We start from the raw sequence: 13,729 nt of genomic DNA, 5'->3' as shown, positions 1-13,729 counted from the left end.
CATTGTTGTCATCATTTGAGCCACTTGCCAAGAGGAGGGGGGTTTCCGTGCAACCGGATACCTCCCCTGCGTTTGCCTATGATGGGGGAGTGTATTTTTGCTTTGGAAGTGTGTGATCGCATGTGCAATCGAGTGGTCCAAAATGTTTTGTGCAGAACAAGACCAGCCCTGTAGTTACTTATTCTGTGCGATGATTGCTGCGACTAAGGTCCCGGAATTGATGTCAGATACCCGCCCTGCAAACGCCTGGTCACGCCTGCGTTTTCCCTACCACTCCCAGAAAACGGTCAGTTGACACCCATAAATGCGCTCTTCCTGTCAATCTCCAAGCGATCGGCTGTGCGAATGGATTCGTTGCTAGAAGCATTGCACAGCAACAATGCTGTTTGTATCCGCACGACGCGGTGCATACGCATGCTCAGTTTAGCCATTTTTTACCTGATCGCTGCACTGCGAAAATCAGCAGCGTGCGATCAACTCGGAATGACCCCCATAGGCCTGAGCCTCATCCATAGAAGTGATCTGGGTAATAGGCAGGCCACAAAGGGCCTGAGCCTGTTTGTATAAATAAAGTGATGTGGCGTTAAGGCCAGATCACTTAGAACTGGGCTATTTGGCGCAATTCAAGGATAGGTGTATCTGGGATTAGGATGGTCAATTTATTCAGGTGTGGTGTACTTGTAGTAGGACTGGAAACATCTAATACCAAATTCCACCAACAAAATGTGCAAAGCATAATATATATACAGGTTGAGTCTCCCTTATCCAAAATGCTTGGGACCAGAGGTATTTTGGATATGGGATTTTTCCGTATTTTGGAATAGTTGCATACCATAAGGAGATATCATGGCGATGGGACCTAAATCTAAGCACAGAATGCATTTATGTTACATATAGACCTTATACACACAGCCTGATTGTAATTTTAGCCAATATTTTTTGTAACTTTGTGCATTAAACAGTGTGTGTACATTCACACAATTCATTTATGTTTCATATACACCTTATACACACAGCCTGAAGGTCATTTAATACAATATGTTTAATAACTTTGTGTATTAAACAAAGTTTGTGTACATTGAGCCATCAGAAAACAAAGGTTTCACTATCTCACTTTCACTCAAAAAAGTCCGTATTTCGGAATATTCCGTATTTCGGAATATGTGGATATGGGATACTCAACCTGTATATATATATGTCATCTTGTGTTATCATAGGTTTATAATGGCTCCATAACAAAAATAAATCAGGTGAATGCAGGTAAATTGTAGCAAGGTGACAGTACTGTACGATTCAGGTGGTATATCTTGTCTTTTGCTGACATCTAGTGGACACTTCTATGCATTACGGGCCTAATTCAGTAAGGATAGCAAATTCTGCTAATCAGCAGAATTTGCTATACTTTTGCTCACATGTTGGGGTCCACCCAGCGCTTGGCAAGCACGCCCAGCATGCTGACCAGTGCCTCCCCCCCCCCCCCACAACAAGCAGAAATTGCGATCGCCTCGCAATTTCTGCTTGTCAGCAGAAACTAAAGACGACTCCTGCCAACGCAGCTTAGCTGCGGCCGCAGGAGTCCCGGCGCCATCTTACCTGTCTTGGCGGCTGCGTGTGATGTCACGCAGCGGCTGCTACCACGCCCCCATTCGTGCCGCACCACCCACCGTTCGGGAAATGAAACGTTGCCGTCCCCTTCCCGCCCCGCAACCACCCCTGCCTGATTGACAGGCAGAGGCGATCGCATTTTCTGTGGCCCTCCGCAGAAAGTGCGGGCACATGTGCAGTACGGCCTGCTGCGCATGCATCCGTGGCCCCTCCGCAAAAATTCCGGTTGGATCGCGATCTGCGATCCATCCTGAATTTGCCCCTACATGTTATAATCAAAGCATAAGTAAACTACATATCCTGTATGCACATAGGGGGTCATTCCGACCTGAACGTAGCTGTGCTAAATTTAGCACAGCTACGATCATCCACACAGACATGTAGGGGGACACCCAGCACAGGGCTAGTCCGCCCCGCATGTCAGGCCTGGCCCCCCCCCCCCCCTCACCCGCACAGGTACAAATGCATCGCAAATGCATCGCACAGCCTTTTCCTGTCAATCAGGCATAGGCGATTGCAGGGCAGACACGGCCTACGGCCGTCCTGCATGCGCCGGCGCACTGCAGCACCGGCGCATGCGCACTTCTGGCCTGATCGCTGCGCTGTGAACAACTGCAGCGTGCGATCAGGTCAGAATGACCCCCCTAGAGGAGTGCAGGCCTCTGCGTATATGCGGTTTTGTGCGCTCCTGCTTTTGCCACGAATGCACCAGAGAATCATCTGTATTTGTGGGAAAAGACGTCTTCTGTGTGGGGCCTGAATATAATGCCGCATGCAAACATGAAGATGTGTTACCTAGGTTTGTGGGAAATACTATTACCTGGTTAATCTGTCTGCTGTGTGGACTGACTTCACCTCACACACCTGCTGCACATCCACCACCTCTGCCCAAAATGCACATGCAGAACTGGGAATGTGCCCCTATTGTAGCACACACACCTGTAATGCCCTTATACTGTATCTGACAGCACCGAGCAGTGGTACCCACGCTGACCTGGCACACTCTTTACAAGGAATCATGAATGAGCTTTGTGCATTGAATCTAGAAAGGGGAAGATGTATCAAACCTTCTAAAGAATATGAGTTTTAGCTATTTAAACCTCATTGCGTATGAGAAGTGGTGCTCCAGCCAATCAGCTCCCATCTGTCATTTTTCAAACGCATGACAGTTAGGAACTGATTGGCTGGAGCACCAGTTCTCATACGCAATGAGTTTTAAATAGCTAAAACTCATATTCTTTAGAGTGTGCCAGGTCAGCGTGGGTACCACTGCTCGGTGCTGTCAGATACAGTATAAGGGCATTACAGGTGTGTGTGCTACAATAGGGGCACATTCCCATTTCTGCATGCGCATTTTGGGCAGAGGTGGTGGATGCGCAGCAGGTGTGTGAGGTCAGGTCAGTCCACACAGCAGACAGATTAGCCAGGTAATAGTATTTCCCACAAACATAGGTAACACATCTTCATGTTTTGCATACGGCTTTATATTCAGACCCCACACAGAAGACGTCTTTTCCCACAAATACAGATGATTCTCTGGTGCATTCATGGCAAAAGTAGGAGCGCACAAAACCGCATATACGCAGAGGCCTGCACTCCTCTAGGGGAGTCATTCAGACCTTATCACTGCTATACGCTTTTGCACAGCGGGTGATCAGAATCAAACTACGCATGCGTATGCACCGCAATGCACAGGTATGACGGACGGCTGCAAAACGAATCGCCGGTCAGAGATGGGTTTGTGTGAAGGATCCATTCGCACTGGCGTTCGCAAGGAGAGTGACAGGAAGAGACCGCTTGTGCGTGGCAACTGACCGTTTTCAGGGAGTGTCTGGAAAAATGCAGGCGGGCTCAAGCATTTGCAGGGAGGGTGTCTGACGTCAGCTCCGGTCCCGAATAGCCGGATGTGATCGCAGCGACTGAGTAAGTCTTGGGCTGCGCAGAGACTGCACAAAATCAGTTTGTGCAGCTCTGCTACACATGCGATCGCACACTCACACAGCAAAAATACACTCATCCTGTAGACGGCAATTATCTGAACACAGGACAGCAAAAATCACTGCCTAGCGATCAGATCTGAATGTCCCCCTATGTGCATACAGTAAGTGTACTTTACTGATGATTTGATTATAACGTGTAATGCACAGAAATGTCCACTAGGTGTCAGCAAAAGACAAGCTATAACACCTAAAACGTACAGTACTGTCGCCCTGCTACAATTTATCTGCATTCACTTGACTTGATTTTTGTTATGGAGCCGTTATAGACCTACAATAACACAAGATTACACCCATATATATATATAGACACACACACACAACACACACACACACACACACACACACACACACACACACACACACACACACACACACACACACACACAGATAGATAGATAGATAGATAATAGATAGATAGATATAATGTGTTGTACATTTCGTTGGTGGAATTTGGTATTAGATGTTACCAACCCTACCCCAAGTACACCACGGCTGAATAAATTGACCATCGTAATCCCAGCCCTTTTCATAGCTTTTATATTCCATGAAATGTACATTTGCAAATCAAGCGCATGGAACTTAAACTCGCACCACCAAAAAATGTTCCGCTAGGACAAGAATCCTTAATTCCACCCGCCATCAGAATCCCGACAGCCCCCAATAAGCCCCCCAACCCTAACCTTTTCCCTACCCTAACTCTAATCCTCCCGTGTGGATGGCTTACCCTAACCCTCCCCACTTGGTGTCTAACCCTAACCCTCCCTTCCCTGCTGCCTAAACCTAACTCTCCCCGCTAGGTGCCTAACCCTAACCTTCCCATCCCTAAACCCTAACCCCCCTTCTGATGGCTAAACCTTACCCCCACCCCCATGGTGGGATGCAATCATATCCCTCTGAAAGAAGTATCGGGTTTCGGGGCATCGGTATTTAAAAGCCGGGATCGCGAGTCCTGTCTGGATTTCTATGCTGGTGTCCCTGCTGTGGATTGGATTCTGGCGTCGGTATCTCGAGCACCGGAATTCCGCCTGTCGGTATACTGAAATTAATTTACAAAAAATGACACCTATTGTATATAAGGTGGTTGATTGGGCAGTATAGGAAGTCCATAAGGACCATTCAGAGGGCAGAAGTTGGAATTATTGCTCTTATCATAATCAGTTCCTAACTGTCATGCGTTTGAAAAATGACAGTTGGGAGCTGATTGGCTGAAGCACCAGTTCTCATACACAACACATTTTAAAACTTGTTGTGTATGATAAAACTCATTGATAAATCAGCTCCAAATCCATTGAGGATTCGGGAAAAGGAAACATTTTAAATATACCTGATTTCCCGATCCTTACCAAAAACATGTGGGATCGGGGAATCAGGATTTTTCAACATATTTAATATTCTTAATTCCCCGACCCTGCTGTCAGTGGATCGGCACATTGCTCCAGTACATCTGTGATATATGGGGGGGAGGGGGGGTCTTTACTCATATTTTGTATACTGGATGCAGATTCATACTATTTTTATTCTCTGTGATTTATAAGTGAATATTTATGGCAAAGATTTGGTAAAGATGGCAAAAATTATAACCAAATACAGTAACACATCACGGGGGGATGCAGTGTTAACATAGAGGAACAACCTTCACAGACATTACATTGTATAATGGGGGTCATTCCGAGTTAATCGCACGCTGCCGATTTTCGCTCGCAGCGAGCAGGTTACTACTGCGCATGCATATAGCGCCTTGGGTCCTATTGGAGAAAGAGCGCTATATAAATAAAATTATTATTATTATTATTATTATTATTATTATATGCACTGCAATGCGCACATGCATCGTACGGGTACAAACAGCATTGTTGCTGTGCAATGCTTCTAGTGACGATTCCATTCGCACAACCGATCGCAAGGAGATTGACAGGAAGAGGGCGTTTATCGGTGTCAACTGACCGTTTTCAGGGAGGGTCTGGAAAAACGCAGGCGTGTCCAAGCGTTTGCAGGGAGGGTGTCTGACGTTAATTCCGGGACCGGACAGGATGAAGTGATCGCAAGGGCTGAGTAAGGTCAGACCTACTCAGAAACTGCCAAAAACTTTTTCGTCCCGCTCGGCTGCACAGGCGATCGCACACTTGCAAAGCGAAAATACACTCCCCCGTGGGCGGCGACTATGCGTTTGCACGGCTGCTATAAGTAGCTAGCGAGCGATCAACTCGGAATGACCCCCAATGTTGGCAATTATGCTAAAATATGATTGCAAAAGTAAATAAAGACAAATTCTGCTAAAGGTTTTATATATAGCAAAAAATAAGTCCCAATAGATTTCTGGTGCATTGTGTAGCCTTCTCTTTACATATAAAGTATGCAAATGCTATTCAGGACAAATCCCATTTATTGGTGCATTATTCATTTAGAGTTACAAAACTAAACAGTATATAATACGTCGGAATCCAACACCAACCAGTATGCCCCTTCCACCGTCTACAATATACTTCGCTCCCAACCTCCCATATAATCTACACTCAATTAATTACTCAATGATACCAAAGGTGTAACTATCAATTAATACAGGTCACCCAGCGCTACTGAATGAGAATTTTGTACCGGTTATAAGGGGCACCCGGGATAAGTTGGAATCATTCTAAATATAAGAACTTGTACATTGCACAGGTGTGATCTTAAAACCCTAGTATAACAGTATGAAGGCAATGGCTGGAATTGATTGAATCTGTATAAAAGACTGTACATCTCAGGGCTCGTACACTCCATTGTTTATAGTGCAGACAAAGCCTATGGCGTCACATATTACATAGTCGGGGCCCTGCCCCACCTGGCAGACGGTGGTCAAATTCACTGGGCGTCCAGGAGGAACGCAACAAAACACTGAATGAAATGAAAGTATCTGTATGTCTTTAACTACATGGAATGTCCACACAAACGTGGGGTAAATTTACTAAGATGGGAGTTCTATTTAAGAAGGGATGTTGCCCATAGCAACCAATCAGATTCTACTTCTCATTTATCGAGCACCTTCTAAAATATAATACCTGAAATCTGATTGGTTGCTATGGGCAACATCACTTCTTAAACAGAACTCCCATCTTAGTAAATTTACCCCTCGGTGTCTCTTCCGTTCCCCCTAGGGGGAGGAGGGAGGAATAAGTAACGCAGTCCTGGAAATGCCATGTGTTGGCTGCTGCAGTGCTGACCCCTATGATGGCGACACGTTCTGTAGCTGTCCACTATCCTTAATTTCTGGGGGCAGTTAAATAAGTTTAAAGATTTCTCCTTGGAGATGTCCCTATTTTTCAGTACTGTAAACTGCACGTATCATCGCCATTCTGGATGCAATTGTTATCACGCCGGCTTTATAAGGTCATATTCATTGAAATGCAAAGGAAAAAAAGTGCATTAGCAGCAGATTGAGTAAACATGACATGATGGGAATTGTAGTACTACAGGACTGTATTGTGCTTGTCGACCTTAGATGCACAGGCCTGGATTCAGTGCGGTGTTAGGAACTATTTTAAAACATTGTCCGAGATTAAGGGGTCTATTTACTAAACCTTGGAGAGAGATAAAGTACCAGCCAATCGGCTCCGAAATTCCATGTTACAGGCTGTGTTTTAAAAATGACAGATAGGAGCTGATTGGCTGGTACTTTATCTCTCTCCAAGGTTTAGTAAATAGACCCCTACAATGTTTTAAAAGAGTTCCTAATGTACATTAAGGAAGGTAAAGGGGATAGAGTGCCTTATTAATGTTTGTTATCAAACCAAAACAGCACACTAATGGGCAAAACCATGCTGCACTGCAGGGGGGGGGGGGGGGGGGCAGATGTAACATGTGCAGAGAGAGTTAGATTTGGTTGGGGTGTGTTCAAATTGAAATCTAAAATTGCTGTGTAAAAATAAAGCAGCCAGTATTTACCCTGCACAGAAACAATATACCCACCCAAATCTAACTCTCTCTGCACATGTTACATCTGCCCCACCTGCAGTGCACATGGTTTTGCCCATTAGAGTGCTGTTTTGGTTTGCTAATAAACCTGAATAATCCACAGAATTAGAGAAATCAATGAAGAACCCCTTTTAGGTTCCCGGTTCCCCAGGGCATCACAACTGCCATCAATAACCTGTATCTGCCAATTACAGGCAATTGCCCTGACTTGTAAATAAAAAATAAAGAAAACCCCACTCATTGTTATAGTTCACACCTAATATGTAATGTAACCACTATAAATGTAAATCAGTAACCACATCAGAGCAATTAGGAGCTGCTGTGACCCTATAGCAATCTCCAGTTGCTTTATTTAATATACAGGTGCTAGTAATATTCACAGAGATATACTTATGTAAATGAGACGATAGCCCATCCAACTATATATAATAATACAGATGTAGAAATAGGGGACCTCAGCCCTCAATGGGTATCTAAAAGTAACATTCAACCTTAATCAATGTGAAAAAAGGAACAGAATATCCCGTGACACTTGCAAATGTGTGTGGGGTGTGTGTCTGTATAATATATATATATATATATATATATATATATATATCCCTCCAAAGGCGGCACTCAAAGGTTAAAAAAAATGACACAAGTCGGCTGTTTTTAAGGCAACGTTTCAGCGCCGTTCAGCGCTTTTATCAAGCCAATTAGGTAATTGGCTTGATAAAAGCGCTGAACGGCGCTGAAACGTTGCCTTAAAAACAGCCGACTTGTGTCATTTTTTTGAACCTTTGAGTGCCGCCTTTGGAGGGATATATTACGTGGAGCCGTGCAAGCTTACATGTGGAAGGCACCGGGTGCAGTATGTGATTTATGTCAGCGGAGTGCCGGAGTTGGAGGAATATATATATATATATATATATATATATATATATATATATATAATAGGGATTGTAGGGAATTATCTTGCTTCAGAGGATAGTGTATTTAGGGGGTCATTCCGAGTTGATCGCTCGCTAGCTGTTTTTAGCAGCCGTGCAAATGCTATGCCGCCGCCCCCTGGGAGTGTATCTTAGCTTAGCAGAAGTGCGAACGAAAGGATCGCAGAGCGGCTACAAAATAATTTTGTGCAGTTTTAGAGTAGCTCAATATCTACTCAGCGCTTGCGATCACCTCAGACTGTTCAGTTCCTGTTTTGACGTCACGAACACGCCCTGCGTTCGCCCAGCCACGCCTGCATTTTTCCTGGCACGCCTGCTTTTTTTCGAACACTCCCTGAAAATGGTCAGTTGCCACCCAGAAACACCCTCTTCCTGTCAATCACTCTGCGATCAGCAGTGCGACTGAAAAGCGTCGCTAGACCATGTGTGAAACTACATCGTTCGTTGTAATAGTACGACAAGCATGCACATTGTGCCTTTTTTTGCCTGATCGCTGCGCAGCAAGCGAAAGCAGCTAGCGATCAACTCGGAATGACCCCCTTAGAGCATACAACTTAATCTCAATTTTGAGACATGTACCTTTATCATTAGTACTGTATATCCACTTTTATATAATATATTTAAAAGGTGCCTTGGAGAGGGATAAAGTACTAATCCCTGTCATTATTCAAACACAGCCTGTAACATGGCAGTTGGGAGCTGATTGGCTGGTACTTTATCTCTCCCCTTTTTTATCTCTCTCCAAGGCTTAGTAAATCTCCCCCTTTTGGTTTAAAAATGGAAGTATTAGTTACTTTACAACCAAAAAAACAGGAGAGGTGCAGACATTGGGGGTCATTCCAAGTTGATCGCTCGCTACGGACTTTCGCAGCGCAGCGATCATGGCAGAATGGGGCTAATCTGCGCATGCGTATGCACCGCAATGCGCAGGCGTGTCGTACGAGTACACAGTGGTTCGTTACCCAGTGATGGCTTCTACAACGATTCCGTTCGCACAGCCGGTCGCAAGGAGATTGACAGAAAGAGGGTGTTTGTGGGTGTCAACTGACCGTTTTCTGGGAGTGTTTGGCAAAACGCAGGCGTGTCCAAGCGTCTGCAGGGCGGGTGTCTGACGTCAGTTCCGGGAACAAAAATACTGAAGTGATCGCAAGGGCTGAGTAAGTCCAGACCTACTCTGAAACGGCACAAACTGTTTTTGCAGAGCTCCGCTGCAAAGACGTTCGCACACTTGCAAAGCGAAAATACACTCCCTCGGGGGCGGCGACTATACGTTTGCATGGCTGCTAAAAGTAGCTAGCGAGCGATCAACTCAGAATGAGAGCCATTATTACCAAAGGAAGCACAAGCCCAATACATGAATAATGTGACTTACTGTAATAGCATACAGTGAGACACTTGTTAAGCTCTATCTGGAAGTTGTAATGGCTTTTAGAAGTGTAGCTATTGCCCATAGCAACCAATTAGATTCTAGCTATTATCTTCTAGAAGGCGCTAGATAAATAAGTAAAATCTGATTGGTTGCTATGGGCAACATCTCCACTTCTAAAAAGCCGCACCTTAGTATATATACCCCTTAGAGTCACACCAAAGAGCGGCAGCATCTCCCAGGCCTATCATGCTCACAGGTACTCGGTCTAGCTCTTCAACTTGATGCAGCTGCTTTCAAAAATGTAGAAGGCGGCATGAAGGGGCTCGGTGAAGGTGGCGGTGAAGGTGTATAGGTGTCTAGTTGGACTCAGTTGGTAGAAGGACAGATACCCGGCGTCGTAGTTCAGGTGTACTCCCACAGCCTGGATTGGGCTGCTGCAGGCCACAGTGTACTGTACATTGTTGTGAGATGTCCCGAGGAATTTTTGGAAAAACAGTGTCCACGACTTGCTGTTGTACCCGATAAACGACTCGTTTCCAGCAATCTTTCTCTCAATGCTCCTGTAAGCCACTCCCACGATCCACTTCTTAGCGCCACTCACGTCCACTTCCCAGTAGTGTTGCCCAGAGCTTAAAAGGTTTGTGCTTAGTACCTGGCAGGATTTAAACCTCTCCGGAGTCTCCGGATACTTCTGAGACGTGGCGGAGTGAGACGCAGATTTCAGATCACTGGATATGACGATCTTGCCGTGCGCTGTGTTCACATCCAGCCTCAGGTCTGTCTTCTTCACATCAGAAAACTGACGTATCGCCATCAGGTCGAGCAGGCTCTCAGCAAAGCTTAAAAGGCCCATGTGTAAGATGAGGGACACGGAACCCTCGTCCACACTCCCATCCACATGCACGCTACTGTCACCGTCACTGATCTTTCTGGAGTCCCTGCGGCCTCTCTCTTCTGTGGAAGTTCCCCTCAGCACAGTTAATGGGTCCGTCACGTTGCGCAGTCCCTGGATGCTGCTTATTTTTTTGGAGAGCTCAACCTTCTTCTTTTCCAGTTGCTGGATCAATCCATTGACACGGAACAGAGCCTGTTGTTCCTGTCTGGAGACTTCGCTCGTGGCACTTGTCTGAAGAACATTCAGCTGTTCAGTCATATCCCTAAAAAGTGCAGCCACTCTTTCGGTGACCCCGGCCACAGCTTGATGCACCTCTTGCTGTTTTGTTTGCAGCCTCTCAAGTTTTTTCTCATTCTCCTGACTTTCTGCGGTCAGCTTATCTATGACATCTTGCAGGCTTGCCATTCTCTTCTCAAAGGCATCCTTCAGTGGGTCTACCTTATGGCCTCGATGTTCTCCTACGATGCAGCATGACACGCAGATGCAGGCCCCATCCTCGGAGCAGCAGAACTCAATCAGCTTGTCATGGATAGAGCATTTCATATCCTTGATGGAAGTGGTGGGTTCCACCAAAACATGCTCCGTGGACTTACTGTGTGCCTTCAGATGTTCTTCGCACATAGAGGCTTCGCAGTGTAGGCATGTTTTAGTGGCAGGGACCTTCGACTGAACGCAGTAACTGCATGGGATCTCGGTCTCTCGCTTGGCAGGGTCAGGTTGTTCCATCTTGCTTTTCAAGGTGGGGAATTCAAAGCTGGAGAAGTTTGCAGAGCTCCTGGTGTGTCCTTAGTCTTACACCAGGCTGTCACTGTCAGGGGATCAGTTGCAGAACGTCTGGTAATTCCTGCTGCTGTGTCCTTTCAAAAAGCATACAGTAAAATGAATGTTCTGGCAGCTGAATTTTATGGTTATAGATTTCTTATCTGCTGAGTGACATGAAGATCAAAGTTCAGATTCTATAACTAAATGCTAGCAGCCTTGTATACGCATGTACAAAGAATTTATAGCTGTGATTCTAGTGTGAATAATAAGTTATGCCAGTGTCCAAAATAATATTCAATTCAATTTTTTTTAGAAAATTGGGGTCAGGCAGTGAAGAGCTGGAGGAGGTGGTGTTGGTAGAGGGGGTATGATGGTGGAGGTGGCTTTGGTGCTGATGGTGGCTCTGGTGGCGATGGTGGTGGTGTGACAATGGTGGCGGTGGAGGGAAATTCGATACAAGTAAGTGACCCAATCTCTACAAAATGCAGAGAGCATCCTCAGGGCCGCTACACAAAACACTTTACATACTGGTGACTTCTGTTCAATGACTGTCGGGTTCTGGAGGCCATTAACTAATGCATGGGTGTGAAATCCCGGTGGTTGGAATCCTCATGATGAAAATGCAGATGGTTTCCAGTAAAGTATTTTAACCTACTGCCAACTAACTCCTCCCTCACCCTAACCCCAGCTGTCTCCTCCACAGACTAACCTTAACCATCCCCTCTTGCAGCCTAACCCTAACTGCCACCTCCCCGCAGCTTTATCCCAACCCCCCCCGCAACATAACCCTAAGCCTTCCTATCTTATCAGCTGATGATTTTGGCCCTCATTCAGCTTGGATCGCAGATCTCAGAAAATCGCAAATGGTTTTCAGAGATCTATGCATGCGCTATGCATTGCGGTCAGATTCTACCAGGATGCAACCTCAATATGATTGACCTCGGTGGCCGTGGGGTAGGCGGGGATGGACCATTGCGAGGGAGTGGTCCTGCCAATGCAGATGTGGCCGAACCATATTCAGGGCAGCTGTGTGACATCACACTCAGCTGCTCCAATGAAGAAAATGGCGAAAGTGCAGCTGCACACACAGCCATGCTACGTATGCAGGGGTGTATCCACAACACCCAGGTCAGCGATGCAATCACAATTAGATTGTAATTGCAATGCTGGGTGGGACTAGACATGCTGGGCGGCCTTGCCCTGTGTTGGGGGCCCCCAGCATGCGATCGTACTCAGTAGCAGATTCTGCTTTTTTGATAGAACCTGCTACTTAACCTGAATAGGGTCCTTTATTCCTATATATTTTAGTCTGTGATCTCCCTCTCATAGGGTCATCTGTAGCCTTCTGAAATCTCACCAAGCGAAACCTGGCTCTGGTTAGATTATTTTCATCAGTGTATATTTCTTTATCATAATAATATCAAGTGTATGTTGCTGACAATATTAATAATAATAATAATAATAATAATAATAATAATAATAATAATATTTAAAAAAAAACTTTGCAGAATGGAGGTAATTCATTTTATCATTGTAAAAAGTAATAAAAATGATTGTTTGATAGCTTCTAGCACAACGTAAAAAAGGACCTTCCTTTCTCTTTTTGAAGATTGTAGTGGCTTTATGATGCAAGCAACCTCTATCTCTGGTGGCTTTACAATGCATGTCCTACACATCTCTGGTGGCTTTACAATGCATGTCCTACACATCTCTGATGGCTTTACAATGCATGTCCTACACAACCCTCGTGGACATCTTTGGTGGCTTTACAATGCATGTCCTACACATCTCTGGTGGCTTTACAATGCATGTCCTACACATCTCTGGTGGCTTTACAATGCATGTCCTACACAACCCTGGTGGCTTTACAATGTATGTCCTACACATCTCTGGTGGATTTAATAAAAGCAGTTACAACATGGGCGGTAATTCAGACATGATCATAGATGTGCGAAAAAACGCACATCTATGATCAAATTCTTTGACATGCGGGGGGACGCCCAGCTCAGGGCAAGTCCGCCCCACATGCTGGGTCCTGCCCCCCCGAAGATGGTGGTGATGCTTTTGCATGTTTCGAGTAGCCCTCTGCCTACGCAGCCTAGCTGCGAAGGCAGACAGATACCCGCCATGTTTTTGGTCGCAGCAACTGCGTGTGAGGTCACGCAGCCACCATGACCCACCCCAGCAACGGACCGAAAACGCCTCCGTTTTCTGTACC

At 45.6% G+C, this 13,729-nt stretch overlaps 1 protein-coding gene across 1 annotated transcript; it reads right to left on the bottom strand.

The window, feature by feature from the left end:
- Window positions 1–10,119: 10,119 nt before the first annotated feature.
- LOC134944338 (E3 ubiquitin/ISG15 ligase TRIM25-like) lies at window positions 10,120–11,475 on the bottom strand. Its single transcript, XM_063932920.1, has one exon. It carries the CDS (start codon window positions 11,473–11,475, stop codon window positions 10,120–10,122), a length of 1,356 nt encoding a protein of 451 aa, XP_063788990.1.
- Window positions 11,476–13,729: the final 2,254 nt, after the last annotated feature.

Source organism: Pseudophryne corroboree, chromosome 7 (assembly GCF_028390025.1).
Source record: "Pseudophryne corroboree isolate aPseCor3 chromosome 7, aPseCor3.hap2, whole genome shotgun sequence".
Lineage (NCBI taxonomy): Eukaryota > Metazoa > Chordata > Amphibia > Anura > Myobatrachidae > Pseudophryne > Pseudophryne corroboree.
This window is presented reverse-complemented; position numbering and strand designations above follow the sequence as displayed.